This window comes from Plecotus auritus (genome assembly GCF_963455305.1).
Source record: "Plecotus auritus genome assembly, chromosome: 13".
Classification (NCBI taxonomy): Eukaryota; Metazoa; Chordata; class Mammalia; order Chiroptera; family Vespertilionidae; genus Plecotus; species Plecotus auritus.
This window is the reverse complement of record NC_137779.1, coordinates 4,086,760-4,107,074: the sequence shown is the minus strand read 5'-3', so window position 1 is coordinate 4,107,074 and position 20,315 is coordinate 4,086,760. Positions and strand designations below refer to the sequence as shown.

The 20,315-nt window shown below is 51.6% G+C and overlaps 1 protein-coding gene across 5 annotated transcripts in view; it reads left to right on the top strand.

Moving 5' to 3' along the window:
• Positions 1-20,315, top strand: part of GRIK4 (glutamate ionotropic receptor kainate type subunit 4) — a 259,741-nt gene that overhangs the window by 191,776 nt on the left and 47,650 nt on the right. For all 5 annotated transcript variants that reach the window (XM_080650202.1, XM_080650201.1, XM_080650203.1 and 2 more), the window contains 2 exons: positions 200-307; positions 3,766-3,969. In XM_080650202.1, the coding sequence (XP_080506328.1) occupies positions 200-307; positions 3,766-3,969 (312 nt within the window). The remainder of the gene's footprint in view (positions 1-199; positions 308-3,765; positions 3,970-20,315) is intronic.

The window sequence follows — 20,315 nt, the reverse complement described above, 5'->3', positions numbered from 1 at the left end:
CCTCCCTCAGATCTCTGCACCCTTTTCTGACCCCCAACCCCTGGAAATTACCCCAGGTTAGCCCCTTTGCTGCGCAGGCCGTAGGCCGCCTCTCCCAGCTTCTGTGGCTGACCTGGGGCCGGGGCACTGCCCTCTCGGCTCCTGCACCCGCAGCCCCCGCCTCCCGCCTCCTCCCAGCCCTTTCTCCTTGTCTCCTCAGATCGGCCAGTGGCACGTGGCGGACGGCCTCAGCATGGACAGCCGCCTCTACGCCTCCAACACGTCCAACAGTCTCTTCAACACCACCCTGATTGTCACCACCATCCTGGTAAGCAGGTGCCCCCGCCTCTGGCTGCAGCCCAGGATGCTCCCCAAGCCCAGCCACTCACAGGCTCCCCAGTGAGCGGAGGATGGAGCTCTAGTCACAGCCCGGGCCAGCTGCCGCACGTGGGGCGCAGTTCACTCCAGTTGCGTTTCCTCTGGAAATGCAGTTTGATGAGTCCCAAAGCAGCTGGGAGGGAGGGAGGGGTGGAGACGCCCCGTTTGGGGACGCTCTTCCAGGCAGTCAGGGAGCTGTGATGGCCGAGGGAAGGGGACCTAGAGGCACAGGCGGGAGAAGCCCACCAGGCCGTCCCCTTCTCGTGCATAACAGCCACCTTGCTCGGCGCCCATGGCGGGCAAATGCCCCTGCAGGGGCCCTGCAGGCCAGCGGTGCTCCGGGCCCATGTCCTCTTGCTCCGCAGCTGAGGAGAACATGCTCAGCCTGGAGGGCCAGGGGCCGCTGCCTTTTCTGTTGGATTCGGTTTTTTTCCAGAATCCCCAAGCCCTCCTCCCCGCGCCAGGCACTGCGCTCCTTCCTGCCCTCAGAGACGGGAGACTCCGTCCTGTCCTCAGGTCAGAAGCGAGGGTGGCCAGGCAGGCTCAGCCCCAGCCAAGGTAGCCTTCTTCCCCCCGAGGACCATGTTTTCAAAGATGTGTCAGTGCAGCCACCTGCGTGGACGAAGTAGCAATGACGTGGTTCCTCCCGCCCCCCCTTCGTTAACTGCTGGGCAGCACACCTCCCTGCCCGGCCACCCCGTCAGCGGCACCCAGCGTGGCCGCACTGATAGGGTCCAGCCCCAAGCAGAGGCGGGAGGCATTCCGGCGGCTCAGCCTTATGGTCACTAAATGTGAGGGTCTGCAGGTGCGCTGCTTCTCTTAGGCTTTCAGAGATGCTGAAGGGCTCGGGACCTCCATCACCACCTTCTGAGCTGCTGGCCCAGGCTCTGGGCTGGACTGGAGGTGCTACAAGCAGAGCAGGGCGCAGGCCAGGAAGGAAGTGCCCACCTAGCACCCAAGGGTCCAAGGGGAGAGAGTCCCACCCTCCGGAGGTCAGCAGAGCCTTCCAAGGAGAAGGGGCATGGAAGCAGAGCTCCAGGCCAGGGCGGGGAGGGAGAAGTGAATCAGAGTGTCCTCAATGCCGGAAATGCTGGGAAGGGCAGATCCCGGCTGAGCCTGGGGGAGAGGTGAGCTTCGCGGCCAGAGGCTGTGGAGGGACTTGCAGGCCAGGCTGCTGAGCTTTCCCTGCACCGAGTGGGAGGCAGCTGCCACTGGCTGGCCGTTCGTTCCTGATGGGCATTTATTATCCCTTGTGCAGGGCGCTGTGCTCCGTGCTCCACCAGACAGGCCTGGGGCGGGCGGTTGGGGACTGAGCAGTGAGCTGTGTAAACACCCAGGTGGGCAGAGCCCCTGAGGGAAGGTGTGAACAGACACCTGACTGGACGGACGTGGCAGCCAAGGGCCAGCTGGGAAGAGAGGTCCTGGGCGGAGGGAGCACGGAAGCACAGGGCTGGGTGAGCAGCTCCCATCTCAGCTCCAGCGTCTGCGCCCTGAGCCTCGTCCTCCGCCTGGAGCACAGCCGCTGCCCTCTGGCGGCCACCAGCTCCCAGAGCCACGCCGCCTGGGTTTAGGGGCCCTGGGCGCCCTCCCGCCGGGTGTGCAGATGAGAGCTGAGGCTCAGAGAGACCAACCAGCCTGCTTTCCTCTCCCGACTTGCACGCTGCTCACTCAGGGCCAGTGGCATTCCCTGCTGTCCTGTGGGTGCCACCCCGCTCCCCACGCTCCGCGAAAGGCTGCCCTGGAGCTTGCCAGTCCGTGTGGGAACCTGCCTGACACTTTCCCTTCGTGACTGTCGGGGCCTTGACTTTCTGACCCTCAGCTCTTCTGGACGCTTCTGCTGTCTCCTGTGGCTGCCCTCACTCCCCTAACATCGCGGTCTCCACGAGGTCTGCTTACCCCTCTCGGTCCTTCCTCGCTTCTTCCCCTCAGTGGCCTCACAGGTTCTGGACCTTCCGCCATGGCCGCTACAGGAGTCTCCCAGCCTCGGCCCCAACCTTGCCCTCACTCCACATTGTAAACAGGTTCAACGTGTTCCAAATCCTTTTCCTTCCAAATCATGCCTGGCCGGGAGACGCTGCCCTCAGTCACCTACCCAGGCTCCCAGGGTCTGAGGCCCTCACCCTGTGTGCCCGGCGCCCACGCTGTCACCACGCCTGACCCTCTCTGTGTCCCACCCGAGTCAAACTATGGCTCAGGACTCAGTATTTCATATCAGGCAGTGTCTGTTCTCACCCCCAGACATTCGGTCCCTTGCTTCTCAATATTCTACACTCCTATCTTAAGTCTTTAAAACCGGTGATGCTTCCCTACGATATGTGTGGTGTACGGGCACCTGGTGCTGGCTTCCAAGGCCCTACTGAGCTTAATGCAGCGGTTCTCCACCTTCCTCATGCCGCGACCCTGTAACACAGCTCCTCATGTGGTGGTGACCCCAACCATAAAATTATTTTCGTTGCTGCTTCATAACTGTAATTTTGCTACTGTTATGAATCATAATGTAAATATCTGTGTTTTCTGATGGTCTTAGGCGACCCTGCTAATGGTTCTCAACGTGTGGGTCACGACCCACACGTTGAGAACCGCTGCTGTAGAGCCTAAGACCATCGGAAAACACAGATATTTACATAAGATTCATTAACAGTAGCAAAATTACAGTTATGAAGTAGCAACGAAAATAATTTTATGGTTGGGGGTCACCACCACATGAGGAACTGTATTACAGGGTCGCGGCATGAGGAAGGTTGAGAACCACTGCCTTAATTCATCTCCCTAAATTTCTTCTCTTACCCCTCTCTCCCCACAGCCCATGCTTCCCTAAATGGAGGGCCCATTGTCCCCTGAATGCCCCTGCATGACCTCACTCGGGATTATGCCTTTGATCACGCCTGTGGGGCCTGCCATCCACACCCTCCCATCGGTCAGTGTTCTATGTCATCCTCCAGGCCCAGCTCACAGCCCACCTCCTCCACGGAGCTTTCCAGAGGCCCTGTCCCTCTTCCCAACACTCCTGGCTGGCCCAGCGCCACCGTGGCTGCAGGTGTTCAGCATGTCCTTACCTGGCCTGCTGTGGTCTCAGCATCCTGTATCTCCTAGTGCTCAGTGATAGGTCCGTGTGCAATAAGCAGACAGACTAGGGATGGAATGGGGTGGGGTCAGGCGATGACCTTACACAAGGCAGAGGGCCTTCAGCTTGACTCTGCAGTGGGCCTCCTGTTTGTTCCTGGTAAGATAAGTGCCTTGAATTGGGAGGAGGGGAGCTAACCACCACCTCCAAAGTAGCCCGTTACTTAAGCCACTTCCCTTCATCTACCCCATCGCCTCCCGAACCTCCTGTGCCCTGGGTCCCATCTTGTGTGGCTTAGACACCAGGGCTAAGATGAGAATGACAGCTGCCCAGTTTTGCTGCAGGAAAACCCATATTTAATGCTGAAGGGGAATCACCAGGAGATGGAAGGCAATGACCGCTACGAGGGCTTCTGTGTGGACATGCTCAAAGAGCTAGCAGAGATCCTCCGGTTCAACTACAGGATCCACCTGGTCGGGGATGGCGTGTACGGCGTTCCCGAGGCCAACGGCACCTGGACGGGAATGGTCGGGGAGCTGATCACGAGGGTAAGGAATGAACAGGTGATTTGGACTTAGGGTGGGCTGGGGAGGGAGATGGAAGGACATAAAACTGTGCTGTGTGCTTATAAACCCTCCATTGATTCAGTCAGTCATTTTTCATTTATTTCTCTGTTCATTGCACAAATCTTTACTGAGCTGGCCCTGGTGAGAATCATTGGTGGCTATTTAAAACCATGATGCTTTCCCAGTCTAGCACCTGTAACAGGTAAGGGAGGCTTTGACCAATTCACATGAATCAAAGGGTTCCGTTTTTGGATAATCCAGGTGCTCTTTGTTCTGATTATTTTATTGCTCATGAGCACCCCCTGGCAGGGCTGGGACAGGTCCCAGGAAAGTGAAACACACCAACATCAGCTGACTTTGACCTTGAGAGGTGCTGTCAGGGAGAGATGGTTAGATCACAGGGGAGGGGGCTGGAGAGCCAAAACGGTTGCATAAGTAAATGCTAGTACTCACCACCTCCCACAACCACATCAAAATTACAACTAAAATACAGAACAACCATCATTCAGAGCTGCCTGAAATCTGGCTGAATGGAAGTCCTACAGGTAGAGAAGTAAAGAAGAAAGCACATCAAGACTGCTAGGAGGGGCAGAGACACAGAACAGGCTAGTCCAACACTCATGTGTGGCGTGTTGTTAATCTGGAGGAATACCTTGGCTGCAGAGGCCTCCCGTGAGGAGCAAAGGGTTCCAGCCCCACACCAGGCTCCCAGCCCAGTGCTGGGAAGAGAGGCCCCCAAAACTTTAAGCTGTAAAAGTCACTGGGAATTGTGGCTAAGTGACACAGAAGCTGCTCCAGGCAGTTCCTCTTAAAGAACCCACACAGGGACTTACTTGGACTTACTCCCCCTGGTGATTCTCTGAGATCCTGCCCCACCCAATTTGCAATCCCACCCAAGCAGTTTGCAGCAGCTTTTCCATATGAATAGCCTATCCTGGCTCAGGATTCAGACTTCCCTAAAATCTCTCAAATAAGCAGTAGCTGGTGTCAGCATGCTCCTACTTCTCAGTAAGAGGCCCAAAGCCCAACACAAGTAGCATTCATCTGCAGATCCCTCTGTAGCTACTACCAAGTGGCCCCAGTCAGGGCACAGGCAGTGACTGACTTTCCACCTCCTGGGAGGCCCCAGAGGCAATGCACCCCATGGACAGCTTCAGAGCACACCAGATTACAACTCTACACATCCACGAGTCACACACTCAAGGGACAGACTCTGTGAGCACCAAAGCCCCACTGAAGCAAGTCCTGCTCCATAGGGGAGCTCCTGCACAGCAGCTCTTCCACTGTAGTCGCCGCTGGTCCTTGCAGCCAATTGGCCTTGGGGACAATCCTTCCCAGTGATGCCAACAGCAATCATGGCTCAACTACAACAAGATGGTGCACACAGCCCACACAGGGGCCCACCTAGAAGGCCCAGTCAGGTGACTGGGGAGGCTGAACCACTTGTCACTACAGGACACCTACTATACAAGGCCACTCCACCAATTCCAGGAGACATAGCAGCTCTACCCAATGCATAGAAACAAATGCAGGGAAGCAACCAAAATGTGGAGACAAAGAAACATGTCACAAATGAAAGAACAGAATAAATTTCCAGAAAAATAACTAAATGAAATGAAAGCAAGCAAACTATTTACAGAGTTCAAAACAATGGCTATAAGGACGCTCATGAAACTTAATGAGATCTTCAAGGGACTTAGTGAGAACATCAAACACATGAAAAAGGATCAGACAGAAATGAATGATACACTAACTGAAATAAAGAATAATTTATAGGGAATCAACAATAGAGGATGCCAAGCATCAGGTCAACAATTTGGAATATGAGGAAGCAAAAAACACCCAATCAGAAGAACAAAAAGAAAAAAAAATCCAAAAATATGAAGATAGTGTAAGGAGCCTCTGGACAACTTCAAATGTGACAATATTCACATCATGAATACCAGAAGGAGAAGAGTCAGAGCAAGATATTGAAAACCTATTTGAAGAAATAATGACAGAAAACTTCCCCTACCTGGTGAAAGAAATAGACTTACAAGTCCAGGAAGCACAGAGAGTCCCAAACAAGAGAAACCCAAAGAAGCCCACACCAAGACACATCATAATTAAAATGCCAAGGGTTAAAGACAAAGAGAGAATCTTAAAAGCAGCAAGAGAAAAACAGTTAGTTACCTACAAGGGAGTTCCCATACAACTGTCAACTGATTTCTCAACAGAAACTATGCAGGTCAGAAGTGAGTGGCAAGAAGTGATGAATAGCAAGGACCTACAAACAAGATTACTCTACCCAGCAAAGCTATCATTTAGAATTGAAGGTCAGATAAAGAGCTTCCCAGATAAGAAAAAGCTAAAGGAATTAATCAACACCAAACCAGTATTATATGAAACTAGAGGCCCAGTGCATGAAATTTGTGCACAGACCAGGGGGGTGGGGATCCCTCAGCCCGGCCTGTGCCCTTTCTCAGTCTTGGAGCCCTCAGGGGATGTCCAACTGATGGCTTAGTCTTTTGAGCTTCTAAGCCATCAATTGGACATCCTTAGCGCTGCTGCGGAGGCAGGAGAGGGTCCCACCACTGCTGCTGCACTCGGCAGCCATGAGCCTGGCTTCTGGCTGAGCGGTGCTCCCCCTGTGGGAGTGCACTGACCACCAGAAGGCAGCTCCTGCGTTGAGTGCCTGCCCCCTGGTGGTCAGTGCATGTCATAGCGACTAGTCATTCCACCATTCAGGCGATTTGCATATTAGCCTTTTATTATATAGGATGTTGAAGGGTATTCTTTAAGAAGAAGAAGAAGGAGGAGGAGGAGAAGATATTTTTTAATGAACAATAAAATGGCAAAAAAAATGCATTATCTATCAACAATTGAATCTAAAAATCAAAATAAATGAACAAGGCCTGGGGTGGGATGTGAACCGGGAGAAGGGGGACAATGGGGGGAAAGTGGTACATCTGCAATACTCTCGGCATTAAATATTTAAAAATAAATAAATAAGTAAAATCACAGGGAAGGATCGGCGTCAGAGGATTAGTCACAGGTGCAGTTACTGCTTATTGTGTCATTTTCTGCCTTCGCTAAAGCGCTCTTACAGACCCAGGGCCAAGGTGCATTTGTTCAGGCTCCCAAGTCCAGGATTTCCAGAGGGAACGTAAGTTAAAATTCAGTGAGCATCATAGAATGTCAGTCATCTGTTAGGTTAGAGCAGGGTTATGGGAAGTTCTTCCAGCCCCAGGCCGGGTGGCTCAGCTGAGTGAAGCATCATAGCCTACAGCCAGAGGTTGCATGTTTGATCCCCGGTTGGGCCACATGAGAAACAGCTGATCGATGCCTCTCTCTCTCTCTCTCTCTCTCTCTCTCTCTCTCTATCTCTCTCTTCCCCCCCTTCCTCTCTCTAAAATAAATAAAAAATAAAATTTAAAAAACAGCAATAAAGCCTTTCCAGGGGGAAGTATCTTGTTTTCTTGGTACACACTATTAACATCTGTAAAAATTAGTCATTATTAATGCAAGGCCCATACTGTCCCAACTGGCGTTTGTGGTCAGGGTGGGTGATGGGCACCCCAGTGCAGTCTGCACCGCCCCTTCACTCTGCTTTCCGAGGGCAGCCCTGCAGCCTCCCAGCCGATGCCAACGTGCCACACGCTGCACGTCCTTCTCTCCAGTCCTCACACACGTGCCTTTCAGCTCCGTGCCATCCCCACTTTCACACAAGCCGCCTGAGCTCAGAGCTGGGACGATGGGTCTGGGCCCAGTCAGTGCGAGGCTGCGCTGGGATCCCGTGCAGCACTGGCCTCCGGGGCCTGTGCCGTCTCCAAGGGAGGCCGCCGAGGTGCAGATCCTGCCTCTCCCCCTCCACCCCCCGCCCCACTCCTCCCTCGCCTCACGCCTCCCTCCCTGCTTTCTTTTTTTCTTTTCTTCTGTCTTTACTCCCTTCCCTCCATCTAGTGAATTAATATGATTTTTTAAAATGTATCTTTACTGATGAAAGTGTTACAGATGTCCCCTTTGTTTTGTTTGTCCCCTTGTCCACTCCGCCCGTGCCCGTCCCTCCCAGGCCTTCACCACGCTGTTGTCTGTGTCTGTGGCTCTGCAGCATGCATATGCGCCCCCTGGTTAACATGATTTTAACCCTTTACCAAACTTGGGATATCAGATGCATTTTTTAAAATCCTAGTCTTTAAGGCTTACATTCTAGTTGGGGCATTACATAAGCTGTCCTCGATAAAGCGTGTGGGCTGAGCAGGCTGGAGCGGGAAGGCGTCGAGAGCTGGGGGAGCTGAGGAGCCTGTCTGGCCGTGTGGACCCGGCGGGCGCAAAGCAAGGCTTGTGCAGAGAACGGGACTGCCCGCTGCACTGCAGCCCAGGGGCGGGTCAGACGTGGGGACTTGCCCTGGAGAGCTGGCTGTGCAGCGCTGAGCAGTCAACAGGAGGGACATAGGCCGTGGGAGGAGCCTGCAGCTGCTCCCTGGGGCAGGGCAGGGGGGTGGGGGGGGGTGAAGACCTGGGCGGGGCCTGGCTGTTTGTGAGGTGCTGCTTTTCTCCCAGGTCAGCCCCTCCTGGCAGCCCTCCTGCTCTGTCGCACTGTGGGTGGCAGCCAGGGGTGTGGACCAGAGAGCTGAACCCAGGCGAAGCAGCTCCTGCGCCTCAGCCACCACCAGGCTCTGCCCGAGTAGGAAGAACTGTCTGGAGCCGCTGCCCGCAGGCGCCACAGCCTCTGCCTGCTCCCCAAGCACGGCTGGCTGCTGCCCTGTCTCAGCAAGTCAGCGTCTGGCTACCCCCCCACCCCCCACCCCCAATGAGCCTCTGAAGCAGCCAGCCTTGGTCCTTCCTCCCTCACCCCCAGGATTGTGGGTCCTATCCTGACCCTGAAGCCAGGGTCCTGCTAACCCCGTGGACGTGTTTTCTGTCCTTGGCCGATGCATGGATTCGGCGTCACGGGGCTCAAGGTTGATGAGAAACAGCAGCTATTTCCCTGCACTCACGGGCTCTGGGCCCGGACCACCGAGGACTGCTGGCGAGACGGGTGATGGGCAAGACTGCCCTGCTCACCACGAACGTGCCGTGCGGGAGGCTGTGTCCACCTGTAGATTTCCTCCCTACAAAGAGGCCTTTGTTTGCCAAGCCATGTGCCCACTCAGGCTCCCGGAAGGACCGATTTGTATAATTCACCTGATGGCGCCGCCTGGACTCCGAATGAGGCGCAGGTATAAAACCAGGAGACCACAGCCCGCAGTGCATGCAGATGGACTCACAAACTTCATGGGCCACAGAGAAAAGTAGAAACGGTTCCGTTCCAGGGAAGTGGGCAGCGTTGGCGCAAAGCTCACGACACACACAGCTGTTGTGTGTGGAGGACCGAGCACCACCAGGCACTTACCATGCGCCATTTCCTCCCAACAGCCTGGTGAGATGACCATTGTCGCTCACATTTCAGCACGAAGTGGCTGAGGTTGACAGCAGCTTAACAGAAAGGCTAACTCAGGTCACACAACTAACAGCGATTGATCTGAAATTCAAAGCCAACCCCGCCTGACATCGACATCCATGCCGACCTCATATCCTTGAGGCCTCCGAGGGATGACAGTCAAGGTGGGCCTTGGTGGCCGAGCGGGAACTGATAGGCACCGAGGCGGAGCGCGTTACAGGCAGAGGGAACGGTGGGGACAGGCCCGGAGTCTGAAATGCCGGGCCGGCTTAAGGAACATGCAGGGGCCATGTGGCCCCATCACGGGGGAGTCAGTAGCGGGAGGCGGTGCTGGAAAGGCAGTGGCGGGCCGGGCTGTGAAGGTGGCTGTGAGGCGTGTGGGCTGTACCTTACAGGCAGCAGGGAACGAGGTGGTCAGGTAGAAACAGACTTTAGAGCAGTGGCTGTCCAGGTGTGTCCTGGAACCAGCTGCACCCCCTGGGGCGCCAGAAACCCGTGTTCCGCTCCATCCAGACCCACTGAGGCGGGCACTCTGGAGGGGCCAGCGATTTGCATTCTAACAGGCTCCGGCGGTGCTGGTGCGGGTTTGGATTTGAGAACGCGGGGCTGTGCAATTTCATGGCTGGATGGAAGCAGCAGACCAACACAGGGACTCAGGAGTGGTTCACGTGGAGACCTGGACGAGGGCGGCAGCATTGAGGTTCAAGGGACGGTCATGATCCACGGCGTTGGGGGCTGGGACTCAGTTATTAACGGGAGGACTAGGACAGGAAGGGAGAAGGGGCTCCCAGCTGACGCCTGGTCTCAGTGTTGGTGACAGGTGGCAGGTAACTCGTGACCCGAGAAACAGTCCATGGAAAGAGTAGCTACAGGTAGGAGTGGGAGGCGTCCGTGGCTTGGATCTGAAGCCCCGGGTCTGGCGTGGAGAGGAGTACGGAGAGCCCTGGGTGAGGCAGGCCAGCAGGAGGGCAGAGCTGGGCGGAGCTCCGTCCCGGAGGCGTCAGGACAGGTGTGAGGAACGGGAGCACCCACTGCTCACCCCGTCCTCACGCCCCTTTCCTCCCTGCTGGCTGCCCATGACGCAGGTCCCTGCCCCGCTGGCATCCGTCTGTGGCTTGGACAAGTCGCCGCTGCTCCTGCCCCGGGTGATGGAGAGAAAGCCATGGCCCAGGAGCCTCTGCAGTGCCGGCGTGGAGGGACTCAGCGGTGCTCTCCCCTCCCCTTCCTCCGTGTCTGTCACCCGCCTCGCGACGTTAGGCTCCGCTCACACTTCCTCTCTGGGCTCCGGTCCTCAGCCTTCCCACCGTCTGTCCTCCAGCACCTGCACAGGTGTGTGCACGGCCACGTGTAGACCTTGTGTCACAGGGTCACCGGCCAGCAGGTGACCCTGGCGGAGTGCTGGCCTGGACATTGGGTTGTCCCGTGGGTGTAAGCGGGAGGCGGCAAGGGTGACAGCTAGGCCACGTCCTTCTTGCCCCTCCGCAGCGTTTCCCTTCAGGAGAGCCCGTTGGATTTGCCACAGGCTCAGGAGGCAGCCTCGGAACCAAACTGCCCAGTTGAACCCAGGTCTGCCACTTGCTTTATCTGAAACTTGGGCAAGTTCCTTAACCTCTTGGTGCCTCATTTTCCTGATCTGTAAAATGGGGGTCACAGCAGTGACTTAGCGCCTGGGGGTGTCGTGAGCACCGAGCGAGGCAATGCTGGCTGTGTTCGCATCACTCAGCGGCCCTGCAGGCCCTCCTTTGCTTAAAACACTGCAGGGCCTTCTGCACCTTCGACCGCCTCTCCAGCCTCAGCGCACAGCTCACTTCCACCCTGGTTCCTGCCCTCGGGCCACTTCCAGCCGCTGGAGGCACCTCGGTCCTCCCTGCGCGGGGCCTGGGCCCAGGCAGTCCCTCCCCGGAACGCTCCCCCAGGCCTTCTCACAGGGGCGTCCCATCAGGCAACTGCATTCCACCCTGGGAAAGGCCTGTGGGTTTCTTAGGCCCTGCTCTGCCTTCCCCTGGAGCCACACAGGAACCCCAGAACATTTACCTGGTTATAGCTCACTAGGCTTGCTGGGCCATCTGGTGACTGTGCCTCCCCCGTGGACTGTCGGCTCTTTGCCTCCAGGGACCAGGCTGTGTCTGTGCACCCTGCATCCCGGCACCCGGCCTGAGCAGGCAGGCAGAGACCAGTGAGGAGGAAGGCTGGGCACTGAAGGGGGGCGGGAGGGGCAGTGGCTTCTGCAGACAGTCCCCGCCCACCTGAGTGTCCCACACTCAGGGGAGGCAGAACCCGAGACACAGGGCTTCTGGGGACCCCCGATGAGCTCAGTGACCCCATGTCACCCTCAGCCAGATACTCAGCCAGAGCCTAATATGCCCCCCCCGGCCCCCCCACCCCCCGCAAAAGCCAAGTCTGTGGCCTGGGACCTCCTTCCCAGCGGGTGGGAGGGATAATGCTGCCCCCATTCCCACAGCCTCAGGCCGGCCTATTGGGAGTTCCAGGAGCCTTTCGGTATACAGGGGGCTGCAGGGACCAGTACCTGGGAAAGAAGGTTCCGGGAATGCTCAGTGCAGCCTTTTCTGCGCAGCATCCTCTGTTCCCAAAGCTTCAGAGTTAATCCATCACAGAGCTAGATAACGGCGCAAGGAATGCCAGGCCAGGGGCTGAGGGGCCGGGGAAGCGAGAGGTGCCGATGAGCCTTGCTAAGGATGGGCAGCTGCAGGCTTGGCACGGAGGGCAGCTGGCCCCCACAGAGGATGGGAAGAGCATGTGGGGACCGGGTGGACAGTGGATAAGGGCCCGAGAATAAAGATCTGGAGGCTGATCAGGGTAGTGCCCAGGGTCCGTGGATTCGAAGGAGCCGGGGCGTCATGCTGGGCATGGTCCCGTCCAGGAGCCCGGGAGAGGCCCTCTGGGTGCCGCCCACTTCCAGCCTCTCTCCACATGGAACGCGTCCCCATAGTCATCGCTGGCCGGCTCTTACACACTTGTGAAAAGATTTCCAAATTTCAATCTGCAGTTGCCTTTCTGTAGGGAGAGAAACCTGAGGATAGAGCTGTTGACTCTGGTTAATTGGGAGATACGTGTGTGTATACAGTATATGTGTGTGTATGTACAGTATGTGTGTATGTGTGTATATGTATATATGTGTGTGTACAGTATTTGTGTATGTATATGTATGTGTGTGTGTGTGTGTACAGTATGTGTGTGTGTGTATATTTAAATAGTCACAGAAAGGACTGGGTGCTGTGTTTACCTCTGACCCGTCTTATCAGTTTTGGTTTCTAACATTTCCTTCAATTCCTTCTTTCCAACCAATTTTCTTTTCGCCTCTTCCTCCTCCCAAGTCTTGGGCTGCCAATTTGGCATCCACCATGCACCAGCCTGGCATGGCACACGCTGGGCTCTGTGGCTGACTGAACTCAGTGCAAGGCTGAGGTTCTAAAAGCCCCAAACAACCCTCCATGGAATCTCCAAATGCAGATGCTAACAGTCTTCTACCCCCACCTCCCTCCCTGACCCAAGGGTTGATTCACTTGATACAAGTAATCAACACTGTCTTGGAAAAATACAGAGTGAGCACAATGAGCTACTCACAGTTTTTAGTTTTTGTTAACAATCTCTTACATCTTCAGGCTAGTCTCTTTTCAGCCTGACCTCCCTGTGTGGGATCCCTTAACACGACCCGCGTGGTTCAGGGCCCACTCAGGGTCCGGTTTCTGGAGGAGGCCGCACACTAGAATGAAGAGAGAGGCTAGAAAAGAGTTAATTTGGGAAAATGGGGGGCCAGGCGGGAGCCAACCTCTAGTGGGAAGACTACCACTAGGCTCTGGCCTTGCTGTCCCTTTTATTGAGGCTATGGGATACACCCATTACCCTTAAGCAGCTTTGGGAAACACCCATAGCCCTTAGGCAGGTAATAAGCGGATTATCATATCAGTAAGGATTTACATGATTACAAGATGGGGAAGTTGCCTCAGTTACCCTTGTCTCAATTAGATAGGGAGTGGTTGGCTCTGACCTTTCAGAGCTTCAAGGTTGACCAGCCTCTTTCTATTAGTGAGACAATGATTGGTTTCCGGCATCTCCCCCGTTTCTTTCTTCTAAAAAATCTTGCATCTGCAGATCAGAAATAAACACCCAATTTCAAAGTCCAAGAGTTCTAAGTCTAAGTTTCAATGTCCAAAAGTTCTGAGTCCAAAAGTTCTTCATGTGTTCATGGTGGCAATGATATCTGGATGGTGGACAAACGGTGGCAATGCAGGTCCGACTGTCTCTGGTTTGGTCCTGGGCAACCTGCAGCGACACACAGCTGCTGACTGCTGGCATGGCAAGACATCGTCAGCGTCTTCCATGTCTGGACTGTTTCTTCTCTTGTCTTCATGGCTGGAGCATTACTGCTAATTCCTCTCTGTTGCAGGAATCCACATGGTCTTGGAGTTGTTTTCTGAAAACTTACATATCTCAACCAAAATTAATAAAGGAATTTTTTTCTATAAATTTTACTTGGACTCCTTTAATTTTTTTGCCCAAACAATTTTCCTCTGATTTATTTTGATACCATGTGTGTTTTTCATGGCTGTCTTGCTGATAGCATTACAAATGAAAATTGGTTTTCAAAAGAAAAATTTTTTTCTAGGTATAATTTACTTACAGGACATTTTTTTTTTTCTTACATGGTTTTTTCCACTATCCCCCTTTTTAATTATTAGGAGGCTTTTGGAAAATTTTTTATAAATTTTGGTTAATACTTTAGGAACGGCCTCTTGTACAATTAATTTTTCTTCAATACTGTCAAATTTAATACTTTAACAACAATTTTAGTTTACTCTGTAAAAATTAATGGAAAGGATTATATGCATCCTTGAGAAAGCCCTGAGCACTCCTAGATTTAGGTTAGATTTAGATATAGGGCAGTCACCATCAGCCACTTCTCTGTTGCTTGGGTCTCAATATGAGCTGGGCCAAGTCTCTTGTTTGTAGCTGGATCTCAATCTGAGCTGGGTATGGGAAGTGCGAAGCAGCCATGGGGCAGGAGACCTCCTTCAGAAGGGGCAAGTGTTCAAGCCCCTGCAATGTTGGGGGTTTGGGGATCTGTGTCCCACCTCTGTTGACCCCCAAGTTCTCTCTTGATGGCCCCCTGCAACTGTGCCTGTTTTAGGTTGCCCCTCCCTTGAGGAGTCTTACATTGACTAACCAGCCATCCTCCGGGGCCAAGCAGGGTGATGTGAGGTTCAGTTCTGTCTCCTTGGTAGCCTATGCCCCTATGGCCTCCATGCCCAGCGCCTGCCTTGGGATCCTCTCGCCTACTGGCGGTGCCCTGGCATAGGTCACATATCTTGGGGAACCCAGGTTTCTTCTCCAGGGAAGGCCCAGCTCACGCCATTGTGCGAGAGACAGATCCATGGTGCCAGCCACCAGGAGGCTTCAACTTCAGCCTGAACTGAAAACTCAAGCAACAGCTATGGGCAATTGGATTGTGAGGAGAGGGTCCCTCTTTGCAAATAAGGCAAGAAAGGCCAATATAGGATGCTCAAGTGCCTTCCCAGTGAGGCTTTCCACACAGTGGAAGGGATTAAATCCTTTCATGTCCTTTTAAATTGCTGCCAAACATAAAAAAAAAATTAGATTTTTAAGTTTGTTTGGATTAATTGTACAATATGCTGTTGTAAAATATCAAAAATTATAATGACATTGTAGAATAATACCATGCAATTTCAAGTATATTAGATCTGTTTTAAAAGGATTTCCTTTAAGAAGAGAGAATAATTTTCTTGTATTACTCTGGGCCCTTGGAGTTTTACAAGAATCATCTCTGTTAAGGCCTTGAAATTTTAACAACCATCAAACAAATATTTATATCCATATATGATTTACTAGTTTTTGCATCAGCCATTCATATGCAAACTTGTTATCTACTTCCTGCTGGTTATTTGCCTTAGGGCGGGAATTTCAAAAAGGGGCTGCTTAAAATGCCTTGGGAAACTAGCTTTAATTTGTCTCCTGGTTCATCTTTGCCATCTTTAAAGCTAAACATCTCTAGGGTTTTTATTCTGTAAACAGAAAAGTGTCAAGCCCAGCTCAACAACTATGCGCACTCGTTTTTAATCTGGCCTTTTTGCTTTACATGAGCACAGAAATCCCCGATGCATCATGAATTTGTAAAAGCTTTAAGTCATTAGCTGGAAAAAGGAAAGATGGCGAATATGAGGCCTCTTATGGTGGCTTTCTTGGGGAGTGGCGTCCATATTGGATCGCCAAGTGTCTCTCCCTTCCCCCACATCCTGCTTACTTTAGGGGAAGTTTCCGCAACAGATCTGGCCACACATTTTTTCATGCTTAATAGATAAAGACAGATCTCAAATTTTTTTCTCTTTTTCGCTTTCTGAAGTAATAACTAGCATCCAATTTGGCCAAGATCAGAATTTCCCTGCGAATTCTTTTATAATTTTTAAAGAAAACTTTAAGTAATCTCATTGCAGGAGAGCAGATAGCTTTGCCCTCTCCTGTCACCATTGAATTTCTCCACACCAGAGGCTGTTTCAGGAGTGGAGTTTCATTTCTTATTACAGATTTTAAATTCCAAATACAAACTAAGATTTTAATTTGAACAAGAAACCACATTCTTTAAGCATACAAACCAGGAAAAATACCATGTAAGGATATTCTTTGCTCTGAGCCAATGGCAATTCAAATTCAAACTGTACATTCTTTGCACCTCTCCCAGGAGCAAGTAGTGATATTCCTCTACTTTGGTGCAAGCCAGAAACCTCTACACAAAGGAGCAGCTGCATGGTGTGGTTCCAGGAGCAAGGTCCTCATTAGTCTGGCTAGTTTCTCTCTTGGATCCCTGTTGCAGTTTAATATTTCTAGAAGGAACCCACACAGGTTTGGAAAAATTCTCTGGGAATATACAAGCATACCCTCTGCCAAAGGTTAATAATGGATCAGCATGAGGGTGAGGAGACTGAGCAGTGGCCACTCCTAAAAAAGGTTGATATCCTATCTCAGTTGTTAACTTCTTTCCTTTGCCGGTAACAATACATGCCTGTAAACCTTCTAAAACATCCCGGCCCCACAAATTGACTGCAATTCCAGAAATGATGTAGGGCTGAAACCATCCTGTCTGTCCTTCCTCATCTTGCCACCTTAACACTGCAGCACTACGTTGTGTATTATCAGGAACTCCTACCCCTTTAACTGAGCCCATAGCTTCTACCGTGGACCAACTTGGAGGCCAGAATTCTTTACTTATAACACTAACATCCGCTCCAGTGTCCACTAGACCCCTAAATTGTTTTTCCTCTATTCTTAAATTAATCATGGGATGGGTTTTGTTAATTTCATGTATCCAATAGATGTCTGAGCTTCCAAATCCTTGCATCTTTCTTTCCCTATTTATAGCCTCACCTTGCTGAACATAAGGTGGAAGTAGTGTCTGAGCAATTCTTTGTCCTGGAGTAATTTGCATAATATGATTACATTTGAGTATAACTTTAACTTCTCCTTCATACTCTGAATCAATGACTCCAGGCAGGACAGTTAGTCCTTTTAGAGTGTTTCTACTCCTCCCTAAGATTAATCCTAAAGTTCCTAGTGGCACAGGTCCCCAAATTCCTGTAGGAATAGCTTGCCGAGCCATATCGGGGGTCAAAGTGACTGCTATAGTGCTGTTAAGATCCAGGCCTGCGCTTCCTGGAGTTGCTCAGATGAGAGATCCACTGTGGGCCTTGGAGGGCAGATTTCCCCTATCGATGACGGGGCTGGGGGGTAACCCTTTGGCCGTTTCCCGGCAACTGACCATGCCCTCTATCTGGATCTAGCAGCTGCCCATTTCTATGAAATTTTGATTTACAAGAACTGGCCCGGTGGTTCCCTCTCTGACATCTAGGACACCGAGAAATGCTTAAATCTTGAGGCGGAGTGTTCACGCCTCTTCCTAGAGTGTTACCTTGTGTCCTTCTCGGTTGCCTACGTTCCTTTTGGAAATGTCCTATTTTTCCACACTTATAACACCTCTTATTTCTACCTGTTACCGCAGCAGCGAGTAAATTTGCTTGAAAAGTGCCTGATCCCACATTCTGACATGCTTGAATCATCTCTGTAATGGTACTGTCTCTTCTCAGAGGCGTCAGGCATTTTTTACAATCAGCATTGGCATTCTCGTAAGCTAATTGCTGAATTAAAATATCTCCTGCTGCCTCATGTTGAATCTGTCATCTCACTGCTCGAGTGAGACGAGCCACAAAATCAGAAAATGACTCTGTAGGTCCCTGCATACATTTACTAAAAGATCCCTGAGGGTCCCCTTTTGCTGGTAAAGCCCACCAGGCTTTCCTTCCACAAAGTCGTATTTGCTCACATGCCTGTTGCACATAATGTAACTGATTTTGTACATCCATATACTGTCCCAGTCCTGCCAGCATTTCATAAGTTATTTGAGCATTCGGCCCTCCGTTTGTGCGGGCTTGCTCTTGACATTTCTCTAAGTATTCTCCCTTCCATAGTACATAATCTCCTCCATCCAGAGTTGCATGAGCCAGAGTATACCAATCAGAAGGAGTTAAGAATGCATCAGAAATATTATTCATGATTTCTCCTGTAAAAGGAGCCGTTGGACCATTTTGAACAACGCTTTCTCGTAAAGCTTTTATCATTTTAAAATCAGTTTTTCATGGCTTCTTATTATCTGATTTGGGTACTGTGGGTCAGCTACTTGTATAATAGGAAAAGCAAGCCTTTCTTCCACCGACATGTCCTTTATTCCTTCTCTGATGACTTTCTGTAGAGGGGATTCTATTGGTGAATTAAATGTTTCAGGATTAGGACATGGAGGTGGAGGGGACCATAAAGGCCATTCCTTCATTTTTTCTTCCTGCTCTTCTCTGGGAGGAGCGAAGGGAACCAGGGGAGAAGCTCCCCCTCAGCCTCTCTAAAAGGCTCCAGCAAACGCACTATTATGTTCCCCATGGGAAAACAGTTTTTTGTTTTTACCAACTTTTTGTCAAATACTCAAGATCTAAAACCAAGGGTTATGTTAAACAAAAATTATAAAGGAATACCTTCTGAAAATTCTAATAATAAAGTTTACTTTATATTTATAACCTAATTCTTCCCCTTTAGCCTGGCTGAAAAAGACGAGACTCTGCAGCTGGTCGTGGGCTTTTGTGTGAATTTCCCTCACTTTTTTCCGGTGAATTTCACTCACCTTTTTCTGGTGAATTTCCACACCTTTTCTCGGTGTAATTTTTTTCCTTCCTTCGCTCTTAGGCAAAAAATACCTTCTCCTCCAGAAGTCCCACGTTGAAGGCGCCAGATGTGGGATCCCTTAACACGACCCGCGTGGTTCAGGGCCCACTCAGGGTCCGGTTTCTGGAGGAGGCCGCACACTAGAATGAAGAGAGAGGCTAGAAAAGAGTTAATTTGGGAAAATGGGGGGCCAGGCGGGAGCCAACCTCTAGTGGGAAGACTACCACTAGGCTCTGGCCTTGCTGTCCCTTTTATTGAGGCTATGGGATACACCCATTACCCTTAAGCAGCTTTGGGAAACACCCATAGCCCTTAAGCAGGTAATAAGCAGATTATCATATCAGTAAGGATTTACATGATTACAAGATGGGGAAGTTGCCTCAGTTACCATTGTCTCAATTAGATAGGGAGTGGTTGGCTCTGACCTTTCAGAGCTTCAAGGTTGACCAGCCTCTTTCTATTAGTGAGACAATGATTGGTTTCCGGCATCCCTGTATAAGGCCCTGAGCTTATTAACCTGCTAAGTCTCCTGGCGGCTTTAGCTGGTGGAACAGAGTTGGGTTGGAGGATTGGGGAGGGGAGTCGGTAGAGAAGGAACTGACCTTGCCAGGGAATGTACCCTCTCATCCATCACACACCCCTGGTGTAGAAAGTGAGGACCAGCGTGTCTCTCTGCCTACTTCCTTTCAGTGATTTGGGAGGAATGTGTATGAATATATCTGTTTGTTGATGGTTGGACACTTCACTTTTCGATACTTCTTTCTTCATATTTTTCATCAACTGATCCACAAGATTCAGGAGTTAAAGAAGCTGAAATATAGCCCTAGCCAGTTTGGCTCAGAGAATAGAGCGTCGGACTGTGGACTGAAGGGTCCTGGGTTCACTTCCAGTCAAGGGCATGTACCTCGGTTGGGGGCTCAATTCTGGGGCACCTGTGGGAAGCAACCAATCGATGTGTCTCTCTCTGTCTCTGCCCCTCCCTCCCACTCTCTTTAAAAATCAATGGAAAAAATATCCTCAGGGGAGGATTAACACACAAAAAGAAGAAGAAGCTGAAATGTAAACCCATGGCCACCAGTCTAGATGCACGCTGGGTTCCTAGGTATTAGCATGCCAGCATCACCGGGCAACTTGTTACATAGGCACCTTCCTGGTTTGGGAGGAGGTCGGGCCCTGGCATTTTAATTGAGTCTTTCTGGTGATTGGCTGTCGGGGTCATGGACTACATTGGAGAGCCACTGAGAAGGACCCAACACTCTCTTCACCCTGACCCTCGGCTGAGGGATGAGATTACGGAAGCCTTGAGGAGGGCAGTGGCTGGGGCAGAGCATGGACTGGAATGAACATCAGCTCTGAGCTCTCCCCACTCTGTTTGCAGGGGAGCATCCCACTAGGGAGCGAGCTTGCTTTGCAGTGGGATGGAGTTAGATTAGATGCAAGAACTTCTGGCAGAGGGAGCCGACATCCCTCCTTTCCCAGAGGACCTTGACTCAGGACAGACCGTCCAATGTGGGCATTAAGGTGCAACCTGGAGGCAAAATGAAAGGAAGGAAACATCTTCAGAACAAATTCTGCTGATTTTGCATGAAAGGGACCAGAGGGCCTTCTCTCAGTTCTGCTGTGGAAGTTGAATTTTAGCCTCAAGAGCAACTTCAGTGGCCAGTGGGCT